Source organism: Pistacia vera, unplaced genomic scaffold, assembly GCF_008641045.1.
Source record: "Pistacia vera cultivar Batoury unplaced genomic scaffold, PisVer_v2 Contig193, whole genome shotgun sequence".
Lineage (NCBI taxonomy): Eukaryota > Viridiplantae > Streptophyta > Magnoliopsida > Sapindales > Anacardiaceae > Pistacia > Pistacia vera.
The window spans coordinates 777,650-799,252 of record NW_022195994.1 but is presented as its reverse complement, the minus strand read 5'-3'; the positions used below and the strand labels follow the sequence as shown (position 1 = coordinate 799,252).

Genomic DNA, 21,603 nt, shown 5'->3' with positions numbered 1-21,603 from the left:
AAATGACAAAAACGCCCTTCTTTTAAACAGGTTTTTAAATTATCTTCTATGTGTGTGACCCGTAAGCTCCTTAACATACCAATAGTGTGTAGTATCGCAATTAACACAAATTAGTCGTCTCACTATACACAGACCAAGATTGGCCCCTAGCAAGGCATCATGGTCACCCGATAGATTCAGATTCAGCGAAGCAGCTACCTGTCAATGATATGGTTACTGTACAATCCAATCCTTTCATCATATGTTATCTCGATGAGACCGAGGTATGGAAGTAGTGTCAACCTCAATTATTCTCGATATTATGTATTCAGTTACTAGACCAATAACCTGAATTATAAACTGGATCGAGCAACAACTCAATCTCACTGTCGCCACAGTTTTAGTGTCATTGCCATTTACTGAATTGCATCCTGAGATAACTTCTCCCATACCCGGGAGTGATGAATCCTCTGTCAATCCACCATAGTCTTGATACACTCCTTGATGCAACCAATCACTACCGTATTGACAGCTCTAAATAGAACCGCGTTAGGCTAGTGTCAAACTACACTAATCGGTGCACAAGGCGCTCCGATGATCTCAAGTCTAAGAATAACAAACACTACCATTCTTTAGAGGATTTGTCCCATAGACACTAGAGTTACCATCCATATGGAATCCTCTGGTGGGTTAGTCCAGTAAACTTGCCTACAGCAAGCACCCATGTGTTGCACTAGGTTGTCACCAAACAACCTTGACAAGTGAGATCAGTTTCTGCCTTCCTATAGGGTCGTTCAACACTATGATAGCCTTACCGTATTATCTGTGCCCTTCCTTCAGAATAATATTAAGGCTACAGACGTTTCTAGAATGGCCACCTTATGTGCTCATAGGGTTTTCACTATCAAGATTTGAAAAACTTGATACCCTCATCATGGTTCTACCATTCTAAGGACATATATCAATACATACAATGATGATTTACGCGATATAGAATTAAAATGCCTTTTATTGATCAATGAACATTATTACAAAGAGTCAATTTTACAATAATTGATCGGCTCAAGGGCATCTACTCTAACAAGATTCATTGTCATTTTTATTAACTGAACTGCGTCGTGAGATAACTTCTCCCGCACCTAGGAGTCGTGAATCCTCTGTCGATCCACCATAGTCTTGATACACTCCTCGATGCAGCCAATCACTACCGTATTGATAGCTCTGAATAGAACTGCGTTAGGCTAGTGTCAAACTACACCAATCGGTGCACAAGGCGCTCCGGTGATCTCAAGTCTAAGGATCACATGCACCACCATTCGTTAGAGGATTTGTTCTCATTTGAGCTTGCATGTTGTTATTTTTGTTGGTTGGCCCTTAGGTGAATTTTGTTAAAGTTTTTTGAGAAAAATGTGAAGAAAATCCCTTAAACTTTCATTAGGGGTAAAATGGTCTTTTCACTCAAAATTAGTTGAAAAATTGGAGTAAAAGAGATAGAATTCATGGAGAATGTAATAAAATAGGGCATTATTGTAATTGATTAAGGGACATAATGGAATTTCCAGAAAGAGCAGGACAAAATGGGAATGATTGTATGTAAGTTGAGCTAAAAAGGGTTTAAGTGTTGAAAGCCCTTCATTCTTCACCATCTCCACCGCCATTCTCATTCCCTAATTTCTCTCAATCCTCCACTCAATCTTCCAAGAATTTCTAAGGATTTTTGGGGTAGTTTTTAGTAGAGATTTAATCTAAAGCATCCTAAGGTAAGGATTCTTGCTTTAGATGAGAATTTGTTTATGATTTGTTAAAGTCTTATGTTGTTATTGTTTAAAGTTGTAGATAGAAGACAAGATACAAAAGGGAAGGAAAAGTGCTAGAGAAACCATTTACCCATAAGGTAAGTAAATCCAACCAAGTTAAGATTTAAGAAAATCAAGTGAGTAGAGATTTCTTCTAATTATGTATGTGTTATGATTATTGAGAAATTGAGATGAGATTGATGATGAATTATGCTTGTTGTTGGATATATTTGAATTATGAAAAGTGCTTTTGATTGTATGATGATGGGTTGAAGTTTGATTGAAGTTGAAAGAAGTTTGAGTAAACTTTTGGAGTGTTTTTCCTGGACAGATTTTGTGATGATACAAGGGAGTTTTACTCCCATTTTGGATGGTTAAAGAAAGAAGAAGAGTTATAGCTAAAGTAGAATTTATGTTTGCACATTTATTGTTTGATGAAATGCCTAAGTGAAAAGCCTAAGTGAAAACTGCCCTATCACAATCATGACCTTCTGAGTGATTTTTGGGCATCTTACAAATTGAACTGGGTTGAGACCAAAACATAAGAGTTGTAGCCCTGTCTCTATTTAAAACGAGACCAAAATCATAGCAATCCGATATTTATAACTCAAGTTATGCCTTCTTGAGTGTGACCTGTGCAGAATGACTATCTTGATGCAACATTGCATTTGTGCATTTCATGAGTGCATTAATGAGAATTAATCATCCATATGCATTAATTATGCATTAGAGAAGGAGTAGAAAAAGAATAGAGAACTTTGAGTGTGAGCTTTATTAAGAGAAAAGAGAGAAAAAGAGAATAGAGTAGGTTGTGCGATAGGGAACCTGTGAGTAATGGGTAGAGTATTCCCGCATGTACACCTCATTGAGAAAGCGGCATGAGTATGAGAGAGAGAAGTGGTGCAGCCCGTGAGAGTGCATGCAGATGAGGGCTATACCAGAGAGTACCTGAGAGAGAGATTATATTCTCACATGGCCAAGGATTTCGAATCCATGCATAACCGAGTCCGATCGGCTAAGAACGAGTAGAAGTCATGGAGAGCGAGAGCGAGTCCCGGCCGTGCCCCCGGTAAGATGGGGCCGTGACTTACTAAAAAAGTTAGTAGAAAAGAGTTCTAAGAAAGAGAAACAGAAAGAGAAAACAGAGAGAAGTATGAAAGAGAGAGTAAATGAGAATTGTAAGGACAGACTTAGAGAGAGAGAGTTACGAGGATAGATGACTAGAGGGTTTACTTACTGAGCATTATTTGTGCTCACCCCATTGTCTTTCTATGTTTTTGCAGGATTTAGGTGAGGACTGATAATCCGTGGATTATATAGTTTTCATTAGACTTTTTAATCGGATTTCAGGTACTTTCTAGTGCATTTTGACCTGAATTGTTGCTTAATTCTTTACATTTCTTTTTTCAGGTTAAAATGGACATTTTTAGTAAATAAGGACAAAATTGGAAATTTTTGACTCAGAAGTTAGCGGATCTTAGAAGTTAGGAGAGTTCTGAAGCAGGATAAAGCACGATGAGGCTTGTTACAAAGGGAGAGTACAGAGAATCGAAGAATCGAAGAATCGAGCAAAGATGCAAGCAGAGTGGCAGTTCTGTAATTTCAGAGCTTTTCAAGTAGCTTCGCCGTAGCGAAGATTTGTACTTCACCGCAGCGAAGTGAGCCAGTCACGCACCAGATCTGTTGGTTCTTCCCAGTTTTGTGAAACGCACAGTTTTACTTTGTGCATGTGTTTCTTAGGATTTTGGGCGAGGTATAAAAGAAACACTTAGCCTTTTTGTCCAAGGTCATCCAGGAAGTAGGTTTAGTAGCTTTTACATTTTCTTTGATTAAGCTTGGAGAGATTTAGCGATTAGAAGGGTGAAGATTCGATTTTGAACCAAGGGATTCATCATTTGGGGAGATTTCTTGTCCTTTCTCTTACTTTTCATTATGTTGAACTTGAATATTATCGTTTTTCATATTTGTAGTGTTAATTTAGCTATGACCTAACCCGTTTTTGGTTAGGTGTTTGATTGTAATTCGGATTTTAATGGGTTAAGTGATTGATTGTTTTATGTTCATATGACTATGCTTTGATTGTGTGTTTGCTCTGAGTTTTAAGCTTTATGTGATGAACATGGAGACTGAGAAATGAATCATGTTAGGCTTCTTGGGTATCACCATTATAGTATTGGATGCTAAGATAGATTCAAGAATTAATGAAATCATTTGAGGATTCTTATGCTTAATGAGTTTGGAATTGTTAACTTTCAAATTGTTGGTGTGGAAAGTTAATAAGGAGATAGGAAAACATAGCCTGAGAAGGTATGTTTACACCTTAGTGAGTTCGATTTACAACTAATGCATATGAATGTGAATGTAGTTTATTTTTAGGTTTAACCATAAAATCCGAATGAAGTCAAAACCCTACCCGTTTTACTTGAATTGATTACTACCGTATTTTTCATCTTGCATTCATAGTTAATTTTAGTTTAAAATTTATGTTCAGTTTTAATTAGAAATAGCTCCATCAATCCAAAGAAGTCGATTGCTCCAACTTGAGAACAGTAGGATATTAGTGCTTAGCTAGCAGTCCTCGGGGGAACGATACTCACTCATCACTTTATTACTTGAGCGATTAGTATACTTGCTACATATTGCATTATGTGGAAACACGCATCAAGGACACGATCGGATGGACGTCGACTGCGAGGAGGAATGGCTACATTGTCTAATAGTTTGATAGTTTTGTTTATGATACTAATTTTGTATAAAGAATGTATATGTTTAATAAAAGAAAATTTGGGCCCAACTACTTATGCTATTACATGATTTTTTATTATTTTTTTTATGAGTATTTGAGTAGGAAGTAGTTATTACAGCCGGTGATCTCAAGTCTAAGGATCACATGCACCACCATTTGTTAGAGGATTTGTCCCATAGACACTGAGGTTACCATCTATATGGAATCCTCTGGGGGTCAGTCTAGTGAACTTGCCTACAACAAGCACCCATGTGTTGCACTGGTTGTCACCAAACAACTTGACAAGTGAGATCAGTCACTGCCTTTCGACAGGATCGTTCAACACTATGATAGCCTTACTGTTATCTGTGCCCTTACTTCAGAATAATACTGGGGCTACGGACGTTTCTAGAATGGCCCACCATATGTGCTCATAGGGTTCTCACTATCAAGATTTGAAACACTTGATACCATTGTCATGGTTCTACCATTTAAGGACATATATCAATACATACAACTATGGTTTCATGATATAGTAGATAATGTCTTTTATTGATATAAACATTATACAAAGAGTCAATTCCACAATAATTGATTGCTCTAGGGCCCTACTCCAACATGTCAGTGCCAAGGCTAGGGAGAGATATGAATTGGTGCTAAGAAGAACAGGGGGTCCATAGAGGACGAGCCTTGATATTGTCAAAACAATTGATTGGATTCTAGCTTTAGGATGGTATGAATTCGTTAAGGAACCCACCCATTTAGCATAGCACCCCTAGTGCGGGAATTTTATGCTAATTTTCCTGAGTGCAAAAACAACAAGTCTATGCTAGGGGTATTCAGGTTCCTTGTAATGCAGCCGTGATTAATGAATATTATGGCTTGAAAAAGTGGAACGTGTATGAATATGCAACGTATTTGCAAAATGCTGACTATGATAAATACTCAAACAATAGCCAAACCAGGAACGTTTAAGTGTGTTAGGTTTGAGCCTGTTAGGGTTTGAGCGATAGCCAAACCAATATCCTATTAGATGTTTTGAGGAAATGGTTTAGGCTTCTATGGAACGTTTGAGCCTTTCTAGCCAACCATGTTTGTAAATGTCTCTAGTCACCCTTTTGAGCTTTTGATGATTTTCTTGTTTTCCTTGTAACAACAAAAAATTATCCAACCCTTTACCCCAACACTTTATCAACTCTTTAGGAGTTTTTTAACCTTTGTTACCTATGTATAACTTAAAGAGCAACAAAGGTTTATGAATAACTAATGATTGGAAAATCATAAGTTTGGGGGTTGTGAAAAGGCAGCAAAGAGAGGCAAGCAACCCCAATTTGTTATCATCATGTTATTTTTTAGTTGTTAAAAAAAAAAAAAAAACAGAAATTGTTTGTGTTTAATAAAATAAAATTCTACTTTAGTTATGCATTTCAATTACAAAAATAAGAAATGCAAGTTTAGGGTTGTAAAAGGTTGATGCTTTTGATTTGGAAGTTGAGCAATTAAGGAAGGTTATGTTGTAGCTCTTTGTGTTTGCATGAGGAAAACCAAGTTCTCTTACTTTGTTTACCTATCCCTTCTTGGAGCCTACTACCCAAGCCTAACGTTACAAGCTTAAAGACCTTTTGATCCTTAACAATGTTTACTCTATTTAGTGGAGAGTAGTTGAAATTAGGCCTATGGAGTTTACTACCATTTGAAAACTTCACCCATTTGCTAAAATAATCTGAGAAGTCGAAGGGTGGTTGAAGTGGATCACCGACTTAGCTACCAATAGAGAAAGTTAGTCGATTCATAATGTGACTTTTTGGAGCTAAACATTTTCTTGTAATAAAGTTTTAACAATTTCTGGGACTCGCATTACATCCAATCTGGGCATTTCTTCTTATGTTTTAGTTTATTTTCGTTTTGCTGATACTGTGCCTTTTTTCATTCTGTTTGGATTTTGCTTCTTTTTGCTCAAGGATGACAAACTTCAAGTTTGGGGTTTTTGATAATCCTACATTTTATTATTTTTCATTGGATTTTTTTAGGATTTTTAGTACTCACATTTGATTTTGGCCTTGTTGCTACTAAATTCAATTTATTTTATGTCTCAAGCCTAAGTGTGTTTTTTGAGCGAAACGTGCCAATTTTGAGCTCATTGACTCAGAAAAGATCAAAAATTAGTTCTAAGGTTGATTGGAAGCACTCTTGAGTTAATCAGACTGGAAACCGTGAAGAATGAAGATTCCAGAGAAAAAGAAGCTGGATCATAATTCTGTAACTCTCTAGAAAATAAAACTTCGACGGACAAGGTTTTATCTTTGCCGCGGCGAGGAATCTCTTGGATTTTGGTCACACTTGACTTCGCCGCGACAAAACTAGAAAATGTAGAAAATAAAACGATGCGTTTTATTTTAAGCTCGATTTTGTCCTAGGGTTTTGTCCACTATAAAGAAAACGTGAGAGTTTTAGAGAGAGAGAGAAGAAGAGTTCATGGGAAGAGGCTTTTGAAAGAGAAGAAGAAACTTGAAGATTCAAGCACCATTAGAGAAGATTTTTTGTTTTCTTTTAGCTATTTTCATGATGAACTCTGATTTTCTTACTTTGTATTTGTTTATTTCCATTTTTAGTATGAACTAATTTGTTTTAGTTAGGGTTTTGATGGATCCTTGTTTACAATGACTTAATCTATGTTGTTTATGTTTTTTTTGAGTTCTATGGTGTGATTAATTGTTTATCTCTGTTTTGAATGTATTTGAATGTTGGGTTTATATTCAAATGATTGTTGAACATGATGGGCTAATAAGCGATTCATGTGTGAGTTTCTTGGGTAGATACCTTAGGTTGAGCGAAAACTAGAGATTATAACGTAACCTTTGCAATCTAGGAAGAATTCCACTTGGTTAAGAGGTCTTGAACTATTAAGTTTTAATTTGTGGGTGGGGGAAGCTTAATAGGAATAGGTGGGGTGGTACAGCATGAGAGGGAGTTTGATTTTTAATCAACACCTTAGAACTTGGATTAATAGGATTCATAGGTTAGGTTTGAGTAACTTGGTGAAGTTGTAAACCCTAACTTCTTTGTCTTAAGTGAGCATATCCCATTTGAGTTAGTTTAGTTTTATTCACAAATTTAGCAGTTGATAATAGTTTGTTTTTGTTTAATTGTTTTGTCTCCCACCAATCCAATTTTTATTTGCTTCAATTAGTAATAGAATAGAGAATTCGGTAATTAGCACACAATCTCTGTGAGATGATACTTTTTTCATCACTTTATTTATTTTTTTGGTAATTGGGCTGCTCAAACCAGTTTGTGCGTATCTCAACTAATCCCTAGAACCTATTAAATACCTTACAAGCTCAAAAGGTTAAGTAAACTATAATATTATTGTGGTAAGTGACCCTAAGGTTTTAAACCCAGAAACTTAAGGAAATGAGCAAATCTCCTTGATCATCAAACCAACTTCTTAAGGTTTTCATCACTTTATTACTGGGGGGATTACTGCGCTTACTTTATATGCACATGAACAAAAACATGCATCCGTGCCTTTCAGTTGCAGCCTTGCAGGGAGTAGTTGCTTACTTAAATAGCCTCACGTGACATTTTCAATATTTTATGAAATTATTTTGGATTAAAATTGGCCCTATTAAAATTTTCCTTAACTAGAAACGTCCACGTATTTTGAAAAATAAGAGCAACCTCCTTTGTAAGTACCTTTTAATCTCTTGTTAACAATAATTAAGCAAAATCTGAAGTATAGATGATAATGGTTTGAGTCTATAACTAGTTAGAACCTTATTATGAAATGATTATTGAACCCCTTCGTCAATGTATTGTTAATATAATCAGCAAAGTACAAAACGGGGATGAAAATGAGTTGGGTTTCAGACGTCTTAAACCAGACCAACGATTAAAAAGAAAGAATGATACTTGTCTCGAACTCATACCATTTAAGCGAATTGTTTAGTCTTAAACTAGACTAACAGTAAAAAAAAAAAAAAAAAATTGTTTAGTCTTAAACTAGACTAACAGTAAAAAAAAAAAAAAAAAAAAAAAAAAAAAAAAAAAAGAACAATACTTGTTTCAAACTCGTAATAGTAAGGTTTGTCTAATGATATAAGTTTATTTTATAGAAAAATTGTTTTATTATACCTTTAATAGCCTTTTTGAGTTTGACTTATCTACTACCAAAAAAAAAAAAAAAATTTTAAGTTGTAACTTGTGAGTACATTTGAAAATTTTTAGGTTGTTTTTTCATCTCAAAAGTGCTTATGAATTTTAAATAAATTATTTTAGGTTTATTAAAAGAAGCTCAAAATCCAAGTTTCTTTTATGAATTATTTTTGAGATTATTTAAAATATTAAGGCTTCGTTTGGTTGGTTTTTGAGAATACTACTTTTAGTATTCCCAAAAAAGTTAAACAGTAAAATACCAAAAAACTCACAATATTATTCAATTTTTTTTAAACCTCCTAAATTTGTTAATTTAATTAAATACCCCTAAATATTTTTTTAAAAAATTACAAAAACACCCCAACAATCCACATTTACCAGATTTCGGCCACCACTGTCGGAAAATGGCCAGAATCTGGTAGGATGGCGCACTACCGGTTGAATCTGGCCGATAGTGCGTCAATCTAACCTTTTTCGACCAGATCTAAGGCCAAAGCCGTAACCAGTCAGTAACGACAGCCAACAAACGGTCGTCGTTGACCATCAACGACGACCGTTTGTTGGTCGTCGTTGACGAGCAAATACGACCAGATCTGACCGTCAATGGCCAGATCTAGCTGTAGATCTGGCCTTTGCCGGCCAGATCCACCGTGGATCTGGCCGGAAAAGGCCATATCAGTGCATGACCGGCAAGATCCAGCCGGTCATGCGCTGATACGACGACTCCGGTCACCCTCCGGTGGTGGTGGCCGACTGTCCGTATTTGAGGGTGGATTGGGGGTGTTTTTGTTAACTTTTAATGTTTTATTATAGGGGGTATTTTGTAAAAAAATAAATATAGGGGGTATTAATATCTGCCCAATTCAACTTTTTTTTTTACTTTTTTCAAAAAACTTTTCCCAAAAACACAAAATTGTAAACCAAACGGAGCCTAAAATTTTAAATATATTCCCATACTATTTTTAAAATGCAATAAAATTCTTTTACATTTTTTTAACCAAACAATTAACAGAATTTTCATAAAAGCTTTACTATAATAAACTCTATTTTAATTAGATTTTCTTTCCTGAGCTCCACTAAAAAAAGTTGTACTAAATATACCCCTTTAAAACAAGTTCACCTAGGTCTATCTAGACCAGAATCATCCTGACTAGGGTTTGGATCCTTGGATACGTGGTTCTACAGGTCAAGTTGTCATCCCAATTTAAAGCGAATCAATAATACTTACAAGAAAAGAACACTTGTTTAAGGAATTAGATGATAGTTTCCAAAATAAATGGGTGTTTTAAAGGCTAGTAATTTATTTGGATTAATATTTAAAGTAGTTTGACACCACTTCTCTTGTCTCTCTTCCATAAATTGAAGTAAAAAGCAAAAGTACAAATTCAACCACCACTACACTCTACTGTGCGTAGTTGATTTGAGCGCTCTCTAACTCAATTCAATATGGAGTTGGAGTGCCAAAACCAACCATTCCACCATCACCGAGATGAAGAAGAAGAAGAAGAAGAAGAAGAAGAAGAAGTCGGCCTTCTTGTACGCCAGTCTCGCCAAATCACCACTCATGCTAATGGTAAAACTAAAGACCATGCCCTAGAAGCAGAGGAAGAAAAAGAAGATCTTAATAATGAAGCTGTACATGAAAATGGGGAAGGACTGCACAAGAATAGCGTTTATTTTGATACCCAACAAGGTGATCTACTACTCTTATATCACACCCCTTTTTTTTATTATTTTTTGTTTTAATTTTTATAAAATGAACAAGTTTCACATGGGTTGTGTAATTTGGTTACATTTGTGAATCAAGGAATTTGGAAATGTCGCCATTTCAAATGGACCTTTCATGATTTTCACAATTTAAGAGGTACTTACTAGTGTAATTCATAATCTAATTTTAGCTTCAAAACACCACTTCCATTTCAAGAAGTATGTAAAGTTCGTTTCAAAATCTTACGTTACTAATTTTGAACTTGCTTTAGAGTATTAATGTCCCTAGCAAATGAAAGCCCTTCAATTAAGTAAACGCTTTTTGGGTGAATTAAGCTTCTATTGAAGCATGAAAGAATATCTGTGAGGGTGCGGTTACAATCATATAAGCACAGGATTAGTGTGATTTTTATATTTATTTATTTTTATACCTATGATTTGTTTTTAGATCTAACAAGTCTGGGATGATTTCTTATTCTAATATCAAGTATTCTAATCAGTAAATAATAATATCAAGTATATTGTCCTCTAATCAGTTTCACTAGCTTTGAACTTACTTTAGATAATTACTGTCACTAGCAAATGAAAGCCCTTCAATTAAGTAAACTTGATTTGCGTGAATCACGCTTGCATTGAAGCATGAAAGTAAATCTGTGAAGGTGGGGTTACAATCATATAAGCATAGGATTAATGTGATTTTTTTAATTTTATTTTATTTCCATGATTTATTTTTAGATCTATCTACTCTGGGATGATTTCTTATGTTAATAACAAGTATTCTAATCTGTTAATGAAAATGTTAAGTTTTAGTTCTGGGTTTACAGTTTAATTATAACTTGTTCCTCTGTTGTGTGGTCTGCAGGCAATGAATCTGTTAATGGATTTTCTGGAATGAAAAATGTTGAAGATGAGTCTGTTGTTTTGGAGACAACTCTGAAGGATGAAGAATTGCATATGAAGTATGAAGGAATTCTGAGTGCTGAAATCACTCATGAAAGTGGCAAGAATTTGGAAGATGAAATCCTTTCAAGTTTGAGTTTGCCTGTGGTTCAAATGTCTCCTGAAGAAATAAGTATAGATGCTCCCACTGAAATCACTCATGAAAATGGGAAGAATTTTGAAGATGAAATCCCTTCGCCAGTGGTTCAGATGTCATGTGAAGAAATAAGTAAAGATTCAGAGTATCTTAATGATAAAACTGTAGAAGATTCAGATGTTGACTTAATAGACGAAGTTGACCAAGAATTGACTGCAATAGATGTTGAGAGGGTGTTAAAGAAGCAGAATACACATGAGTTATATTGTCCTAATTGTAATTCTTGTATAACCAGAAGGGTTACCCTTCGTAGAAAGAAGCCGAAGCCGAAAGTTAGAAATATTCCCCATAGACCAAAACGTGTCAAGTCTGAGATACAATCTGTTCCAGATGCTAATCCAGCATATGCAACCAATGGTCAAGATCCTTACGCTTTTAATAGTTCAAATGTTTCTCCTATGCATGTAGCTGATGATGACAACTGCGATAAACAACCAGAGGCATTCAGATGCTTATCATGCTTCAGCATTTTCATTCCTACAGGTATCATGTTACCCCTTCAACATGGAAAGCTGAAACTTCATTACCTTCCTGCAGCATTTTATTCTCTAGACAAGCTTACTCTTGATATATGCCTTCCTTTTATTTTTCCATGCGTTTTTACTTTCTGAAGCATCTAATATCATGTTTCTTTTTTCCGAAATATTTCATTTCTCCCACCAAACTGTTTTGCGTGGCATAGTTCAACTGCTTTATGAAATTAACTAGCATTTAAGCTGTTAGGGGAGCTAAATGCTTTGCTGTTAGGCTACTTATGACTTGTTCCTCAAATCTTGAGCATGTGCTGAACTTGGAGTTGATGCACTAGTTTATCTGTCATAATGCTTAAGTAAGAATAGGGCGAGTAAAATCATGATCAATCTTCATATTTGGGTTCTCTGAATGATAGTTCTTGAAATGAACATCGTACTCCTACCGTAGATTAAGATAACGAGGATACTGACATGGGGTCACATTGACCAAAACCAGAAGAGCATTCATTATTTTAAATGCACTAGAATTTCTTCATTTTGTCATTTAAAGTTAATGCTTAATGATGTTATTGATGTTATGGAAATACCTTAATGGATATTCTAAAACTAGTTTGGAAATTGGCTTTCACCTAGAGCCACATCCATTATGCTAAAAGATTTTCATAGCAAAATTGATAGAGATAAAGATATTAATGCTATTTGCCCATTATTTTGGATGGATAGCATTTTTTGTATGTTGATTTCGAATAAAGGATTAGAACACTCATATATTTGATCAAGGAAATGAGTGAGGACTAAGAGAGATAACTTTTAACTTTCAATTTAATCTCTCTTGAGGATATATTACTTCTCTCTGCATAATCATTTGATTACAAGACTATTTTTAGAATTCTTAGGATGTATTGATATTAGGATACATGTAAGTTGCCAAGTATATCATATTATATAATCATGAATCTTTATGTGTATATGTGTTGCATTTTCATGGTGCTCGTGTCTTATGAAGATATTATCTAGATTTCTAAATTAATTTCCTACACTGTCTCTTAATTCTGCAAATCTGTATTGTACTCGTCTCTTTTAGAAATTGAATCTGTGTTTTTTAGCCATCTTCTACATCAGTATCCACATCCCTTGCATTCCTCTTCTGATCTTGAATCATTTCACTGTAAATACTCTCGAGTCTTTATTTTAAATGGCCTTCAGAAATGCCAGTTATTATTTTATTTTATTTTACTTTACTTCTTCTTTGTCCTTGTTGAAAATTTTGGTCGCTTTGGTGGCACCTTTTGTTGTCTTTAATAGGTGTTTCTAGACATGCACTTTTTTTTCTTCTAGTTGCCTCATTTGGCTTTTCTTAGAAATATCGAAGGAGTATTCTTTTTAATATCTATGATTTTTTTTTATTTTTTGTATTTTGGGATAATTTTTATCCCTTGAAAATCTTGAGTGCTTTTACAACCTTGATTTTTTTTTTTTTTTCGGTGGACCTAAGAAATTGTCGTTGGATTAGGCTATGGAAATCTTTTGGGAGGAATTTGGATCTATATTAGCTCTGATACTAAGTTAGATTTTTTAAAAAGAATATTGATAAAGATAAATATATGAATGCTATGAGCCCATGATCTTTGATTTAGGAAAGTAGAAGAGATAATTTTAAGCTTTCAATTTAATCTCTCTTGAGGGGAGAGATAAATTTAAGCTTTCAATTTAATCTCTCTTAATCAAGATATGACATCAATATGCCTGATAAGAAGATTCATGAATCTTCTTATTATATATCTTGGAAATCTCTTACTATCAAGAGAATAAATTATCTTAAAAAAATTCATACGTTTGTTAATATCAACAATTTTTAAGATTTCTATTTTGGTGTTAGAGGTAGTATAGATGCAATAGTATTATTCTAGAGCCAAGGAAAATGAAATATCTGGATTCCTCCCAAGAGAAATCTTTCTAAAGCAGAAGCTACCAAGATAAGCCAAAGTAGGGTACAACTTCTGATTTGCTGTAAAAAGTTGGTAATAGCTCTGGTGAAGTTAAAAGAAAAAAGAGAAATCTCAACGAAAATTTCTTGGTTCTTTTAGGAGACATATTATCTAAATTAGGAGTTACTGTCTACTGACATAGTGGGCTAAACCTAACAAAAGCTAGGAAAAGAAAATGTTGTTTTCTTTTTTAAATGAAAAAAATGACATGTAACACAATTAATTGAAAGCAAAGGATTGGACAATAAAAAATAAATAAATAAAAAAAGAAGAGCTTTTGGCATGTTTTAAGGCTATTGGAAATCAAGCCAAAAAGATGCAAGAAAAGCACTTCAATGCAAGCTTTAGAAGAATTTTCAAACAATGAAATGATTCAAGATCAAAGGAAGAACACAAGGGATTGAGATGCTTAATTAATCAGTGCATTAAAGAAAATATTTTTCAAAGAAAGGAGGTCCCAGCATAAATTTTCAAAATCAAGGGATAGTGTGGAGGTTTATGTTTGTAATGTCTAGATACATCAAGTTCATCTTGAAATTTGAAATGATACATGAGGTATATTCATAATTAGTAGATTCATGAATTTAAGAAAATAATGCTATTAATTAGATGCATAATCATCTGTGATAGATATATCTTAGAGACTATAAATAGGATTGTTCTAATGTGATTGTCAAAGAGTTGTAATATCCTCTGAAAAGAGAGAAAGTAGATATGACGGCTTAGAATTACCATAGTGATATCTATCGCTCCTCTACTTTATCAGATACATTATTGTTTTGTTCATCTATCTAATTTTTTATCAGTATACACAAATAACTATATACCAAAGATCTTAGGAAATGGAAAATAATAGACACCGGGAGTAGTGCACCGAATGACGTGGCATAATCCTGACGTTGATTAATTATAACTTAATATTAATCGACGGTCAGGATTGAGCTACGTCATTCGATGCACAAATTCGGTGCACTACTCCCGGTGACTGTTGCATTACTCCTTAGGAAATAGCAGTAATACAACCCATTAGAGAGAGTGTGTGCTTCAGAAAGATGGGTGGGACTTCTTATGGGGTTAATGGTGCAATCACTAAAAAGGACAACAATTTATGTTGTTCTTGTAGTAGCACTTAATAAAAATAAGCTTCTTGCCCCAGTGTTTTATAATTTAAATTTCTTTTTTTTATATTTGTTTCTTCTTTTTTTAAATTTTGACTGATTTTCTTTTGTTTGTGGACCCTGTCCAAGTTTTCAAAATCTGTTAAAACTTAAAAACAGTTCTAATAAAAATCTACATACACAAAATACCCTTAAACATAAACAGGCGTCTTAGACATATATTTGTCTCAAATACATGGTATAATATATCTATATTCCTGTTTTTACATTATTTATTAAGTGTTATTCATCACAATTTTTTCCTTTCTTTTGCCTCTTCATAAGGATTTGTGACCTTAGTGGACTTCTTCAAATTAAATTACCTGCCATTTAAATAATTAAACTGAACTTTTTTGGAAAATTTATTGTACATCCCACTATTTAAAGGCAGGGTTATTTTTGTAAAAATGATATATTTGATTCTATGTTTGAACGTAACAATGGCTCAATTTTAATGCCACACCCCAAACCAAATGTGACCTAGGAGTTTACTATGTATTGTTGTTAAGTGAATCAATGTGCCAATAATAACATGTGCTTGTCATACCTCCAATTTGGCATTTAGCTTGTTAGCTTCTGGAGTGGAAATACGCTATTGAGGAGACGAGCTTTAAGTTCTTTAACTATTGTTTTAAATTTTCTTATACAAATGCTATATTGAAGAGATGAGCTTATAAGTGCTTAACTGTTGTTTTAAGTTTTGCAGGTAATGGATTTAAAATATTTCCAGTTTTTGGAGATAGCAATGAGAATAAGAAAATGGAAGATGTTCAAAGTGTACCTGCATCCAAGAAAAAATGGTTCTTCTCTCTTTTTCTATCAGATAACAAGAAAGCAGCTATTGATCAAGGTACTATTGTCTACAATCTATCTCCCAAAAAGGAGATGCCACAATGAGATATAGTCTGATGATGTGCTAAAATAATTTGAAGAATCATATCTTATGGTGCTAAAATAATCAAATTTTTCTAGCTTCAACGATTGATTGGTTTGATGTATTTGTGCAGGTACTAGAGCAACAGAACCTTCAGAAGTAGATGGAATTAATCAGCATAATTCATCGCGTATTTCTGACAGTATATTATCTGGCCATGAAAATGATCATCTGGTAACACCACCTGATCACAGAACTCGTGTAGAAACTAGAGCAGTTGAACAAGATTCCCTTGTTAAGTCTCAGCAAGGTGAATCGGAGTCTATATTACCTGAGAAACTCTTGATGGACCAAGAAATCAATATGGAAACAGAGAACAAGACGCTTGCTCATTGTAATGGTCTTGACTTATCAACTGAAAGTGCTTTGTCACCAATTAAATCTCTTTGCAGTGTAGGACTGGTTAATTCTGCACTAATAGAATCTCAGGAAGTTGGAAAGGGTACTGTAAATTCTTCAAAAAAAGAACCGATACCTTATTATGGTGTTTCAAGTGATGTGGAGGAGAGATCAACTCAAGGTGCTTCGTCGATTAATCCTGTTATCAGTGTAGGACTTGCTAGTTCTGTGTTAATAGATTCTCGGGAAGCTGGAAGAGCTACTGTAAATTCTTTGATAAAAGAGACAATGCTTTACAATGGTGTATCAAGTGATGTGAGGGAGAAAGTGGGTGATACGATGGTTAACAACAAACAAGGTATGTGCAGAATTGGGGAGTTAAATGTTTTAAAAGATAAGCCAAAATTTTGTCAACAATTTGGAAAAGATTCTTTGCATTAATTCAACTATATTTTCACAGTATACCTCTTTGGAAATATTTCCACTCCATCTCCACTGTTCTCTGCAGTCTGCAATGTGCCAGCAACATCTCTTTTTGTCGATTGTCTGTGAATTTCAATGAGTGCATGTTGTATGGTTTTGATCTTTTTATACTCAAGAATACATTTTTGTGAACTATCTGCTAATTTGGATGCCATAGATATTTTTTCCTGTAAAATTTGAACCGATGAGTGTCACATCTGTGGTTGAATTGAAAATCTGAGTTCTGAGCTTGGGAACCTCAAATATTTATGGATCTGCTTCTGCATACCTCTATCTATGTTATATTCCAAGACTGAAGCTCCTTATTGTCTTGCTTTTTGCTATTATTCACGTTGTATGAGCATATTCTAGGCTCTGTTTGTTTAGTTTTTTAGAACAACATTCTATTCTGAATAGTATTTTTGGATAATAGGATATGATTCTGACAATGTTTTTGATACATTTTTGGAAAATATTTAGATTATTTTTAAACCCCTAGGTTTTTTAATTTAACTAAACACGCCTCACAATAAAAGTTTATAAATTAACAAAAACACCCTCACCCACCTAACTATTGCAGGCAACCAGCCACCACCACCAAACGGTGGCCGGAAGCCGCTACAATGGCTCAAGACCGGCTGGATCTGGCCGGTTGTGTGTTGATTTGGGCATTTTCGGCCAGATCTGGTCGTAGATTTGGCCGTTGGATTTGGCCGAAAATGGACAGATTGGTGCACAACCGGCCAGATCCAGCTTATCGTGTGTCATTACGGTGTTGACGGCCGGCGATTGGCAACAGCGGTGGTTGCTGGCGGGTGATAGTGGCTCGGGTGGGTGCGGGTATTTTTGTTAATTTTAAAACTTTTATTGAGAAAGGTAATTATTAATGTTTTGAGTTGAATAGAATAGGATTGGATTGGATTTTGATTTCTAGTTTTTTAGGATAAGATAGTGGGAAAGTGGTGTGCCAAACTCAGGGCTATTCTTTCTGATTTGTACGCTTTTGGATTTTTTGCCGTGTATACTGTTATGCAGTTTTGAATTGTTGTTATTTTATCTAGCGTCTCTGAGTCACCTCATCAGAGGGATTTTTGTTGTGTAGGAGTGTTGTAATTTGCTATCATTTCACATTAGTGGGCTCTGCCAGTATTCATCTAGTCTGCCATAAAAATTGCATTTCAAATCTTGTCAGTGATATTAAACATCAATATTCACTTTATCTCATGCATAATTATGTGTGCTGCTTATGAATGCATTCTTATTACTCTTGCGGCTTATTATGTTCCCAGAAAAATCATAGTTGTCATGCTGTTGTGCCATATGATGTGATGCAGGGGATGATGTGATAGTGAATGTAACTGAAACGCTGCCAGTTGATCGATCATCTTCTTTGAGGATACAAGATGTTGACACATCTGTACAAGAGAGACTTCTGCCAGAGAGTGGAACTAAGACACTTGTTGACCACTGCCAAGGTGCTGCAGCAAGTGAAGCCCCTAAATGGGATATTTTAAAAAGCATTGTGTACGGTGGTTTAGTTGAATCAATAACAAGTTTAGGAGTTGTATCTTCTGCAGCAGCTGCTGGTGCTTCGACATGTAAGTGTTGTTATGATCAACTCCTGTATTAGCATACAAGTACTATTTGTGAGTAACTAACCATTTGGCTACACGTATGGGTTATTGCAGTGAACATCTAATTTCTGTTCTTTGTTTATGGACATTTACATTTTGTTTATAACATTTTAACTCTGTTGATCTCGAGTTATTGCAGTGAACATTTTAGCTCTGGGATTGGCAAATCTTATCGGTGGACTTTTCATCATTGCTCATACTGTAAGTAAAATCCATGTCAATTACAGTCGGTAATGAGCACAAATTTTAGTACACAAAAGAACTGTATACATTCTGCCTACTTTCTTTTGTTAGCTTAATAAAATTTCAAGCATTTAATTCAAGTGCTAGCCTCTGCCCTATTAATAGCCTTATACTACACGTCTATATTCTTTTGGGGCCAGCAATTGTAAGACAATGTTCCTGGATGAAATTCTTTAAATCTCTAAGCCAACATTTCTGCTTTTCTCAAGATGCGCTACTGCATGCGAACTTCTACTAGCATCTCTCTCTCTCTCTCTCTCTCTCTCTCTCGTATAATGAGTTCTGGCTGTTCGTTTCAATTATCTGTATTTGCGTGCATCTTAATTTGAGGTGATACCTCTTAGAAATTGTGTTTTCCACATCTTGAATAGGAACTGAATATTCTAGATCAGTTCTTATATATGCGTCTATTTTTATAAGTTAGTGTACATCATGATGTAAAGTAGGACATTAGGGAATTTTTCTCACTTGTGGCGTTCATCTAGGCTATTCCAATATAAACTAAAGTTGAAAATTTACAGCTTGGAGAATTGAGAAATGAACGTTCTGGAGAGACTGAGCACGAAGATCGGTACCAACAACAACTTGGACAGAGAGACAAATTCTCACTTCATGCAACTGTAGTTGTCTTATCATTCCTCATCTTTGGTTTGGTGCCTCCTGTCGTATATGGCTTCTCGTTTCGTACGAGTGACAATGTAGATTATAAGCTTGCAGCAGCTGCAGGTTCCTCTCTTGCATGCATCTTTTTGCTTGCAGTTGGGAAGGCTCATGTACAAACGCCACCCAAATCTTACATCAAAACGTTGTTGTACTATGTAATCTTAGGAGTTGTGTCCTCAGGTGTTTCTTATGTTGTCGGTGACCTAATCAAGAAACTTATGGAGAAGCTTAATTGGTCTGAATCGAGTATTGATTTCATGATACGTCACCAAATGAACCCAGGATGGGCATCCTATTGACATATTAGGGTCATAGTTCAGATTTGAAGGAATTTTTCTTGGTTAGGTGTTGAAGGAAATTAACTAGAATAATACAGAGCTTAGATTTCTTGTTACTTACAAAAGGGTCCTAGAAGGCCCGCCACACGCCCGCGCCGCGCCCCCCTCCTCTTTATATATATATATTTTTTTTTAACTTTCCCAAGAGAAATAAATGTAATTCTTGAGATAAATGATAATTTCAGAAGAAATTTAGTCATAATTTCATTTGTATTATCTTCTTCTCATTATTTTGTCTTATTTTGTTTCTCATTTTTTCAACTAATTATGAGTAAAAAGACTATTTTACCCCTAATGAAGTTTTAAGGAATTTTTTTTACATTAGTCTAAGGTAATTTTAAAGAAATCTAACTAAGGGTATTAGGGCATAAATAAAATTATGTACTTTGATGTGGGTGTTACAATAAATATCATGACTATGATTTATGACATTGACAATGAATAATATGTTGTGAATTTATGAACGTTTTGGATGTGTAAGAAATCCATGAAAGTTAGAATAGCCATACTCCCTTACTGAGCGATTAGCGTTCATTCCATGATGTTTATATGTTTTACAAAGTAAGGATTAATGCATGAAGCTGGGAGAGGATTCCAAGGGACACTATAAGCATGAAGGGATGTTGTTATGGGATTTTGAGAACTTGGTTTTAATGATAACTATTGAATGGTTTTGCTAGTATTTTAGTGAAGTAATTATGTTCATATTTCATAATATAGTAAATATGTTTATGTTCTATAATGAGGTAAATATGTTTGTGTTAATAAAGGAAATCAAATTGCTAGTAAAATTTGTAAAAGTGTGTATGTTTTAGTAATTATTACTATGCATTTCATAATTTACTCCAAAAAATGAAACTATATTATTTGACTTGCACAATGAATTTATTATAGGTTAGAAATTTTTTTTTTTTTTCAAATTACAGGTTTATTCTTTAAACAGGGTTTTAAAACAAACTTATTTCCTAGGCGTACGTTTTTTAGATTCTTAATGGCCAAGGGATACTTAAGAAATACTCGGCTAGGGAGGGGTTTTACAACATAGCATTATTTGATGCGGCCAAAGAGGCGGTTTAGATCAAGAAGTTCAATTCTGAACTTGAAGTGGTTCCAAACATTGTTGATCCAGTTGAGCTTTACTATGATAACAATGGCTCCATTGCTCAAGCTAAGGAACCACAGTCTCACTAGCGATCCAAACATATACTCAAGCGATACCATATGTTTAGAAAGATTGTTCAAAGAGGTGATGTGCAAATTTGCAGGGTACATACCAATGACAATATAGTAGACCCACTGACGAAAGCTCTGTTGTAGTAGAAGTATAATAAACATTTAGCATCAATTGGTATTAAATACATGAATAATTGACTATAGTGTAAGTGGGAGATTGTTATGATATGTGCACTAGAGCCAATAATATTTGATAATATTTGACTCTTGTAATATTATATTGAATATAATAAATGCATAAATTCCATATCATAGAATCCGATTATATATATATATATATATATGTCCTTAGAAAAGTTGAACCGTGATGAGAGAATTAAGTGTTTTAAATTTTAATTGTAAGAACCCTATGATCACATATAGTGGCCATTCTAGAACTATTCGTAGCCTCAGTATTAATCTAACCAATGACACAGATTATACGGTAAGACTATTATAGCGTTGAATGATCCTACTGAAAGGTAGTGACAGTTCTCACATGTCAAGGTTGTTAGGTGATAACCTGTTGTAATGCATGGGTGCTTGTTAATGACAAATTCACTAGACTAGCCCACCAGAGGATTCCACATAGATGGTAACTCTAGTGTCTGTTGAACAAATCCTCTAATTGATGATGGTACATGTGATCCTTAGACTTGAGATCACTAGTTGTGTATAATTATTGGTATAATTTGACACTAG

At 34.6% G+C, this 21,603-nt stretch overlaps 1 protein-coding gene across 1 annotated transcript; it reads left to right on the top strand.

Annotated features, from left to right (window-relative positions):
• Positions 1-9,917: 9,917 nt before the first annotated feature.
• Positions 9,918-19,775, top strand: LOC116127690 (membrane protein of ER body-like protein). The gene is made up of 7 exons (XM_031413327.1): positions 9,918-10,348; positions 11,225-11,941; positions 15,783-15,926; positions 16,084-16,707; positions 18,146-18,409; positions 18,585-18,646; positions 19,210-19,775. Exons 1-7 carry the CDS (start codon positions 10,102-10,104, stop codon positions 19,648-19,650), a joined length of 2,499 nt encoding a protein of 832 aa, XP_031269187.1. The 5' UTR covers positions 9,918-10,101; the 3' UTR covers positions 19,651-19,775.
• The last annotated feature ends 1,828 nt before the right edge of the window (positions 19,776-21,603 follow it).

What these genes read in the sequence shown, in the direction of transcription:
- LOC116127690 (XM_031413327.1), top strand. Translation starts at nt 10,102, where the DNA reads ATGGAGTTGGAGTGCCAAAACCAACCATTCCACCATCACCGAGATGAA. An exon ending in TTATTTTGATACCCAACAAG is followed by an intron (nt 10,349 to 11,224) that starts GTGATCTACTAC and finishes TGTGGTCTGCAG; the next exon opens with GCAATGAATCTGTTAATGGA. An exon ending in AGCTGCTGGTGCTTCGACAT is followed by an intron (nt 18,410 to 18,584) that starts GTAAGTGTTGTT and finishes GAGTTATTGCAG; the next exon opens with TGAACATTTTAGCTCTGGGA.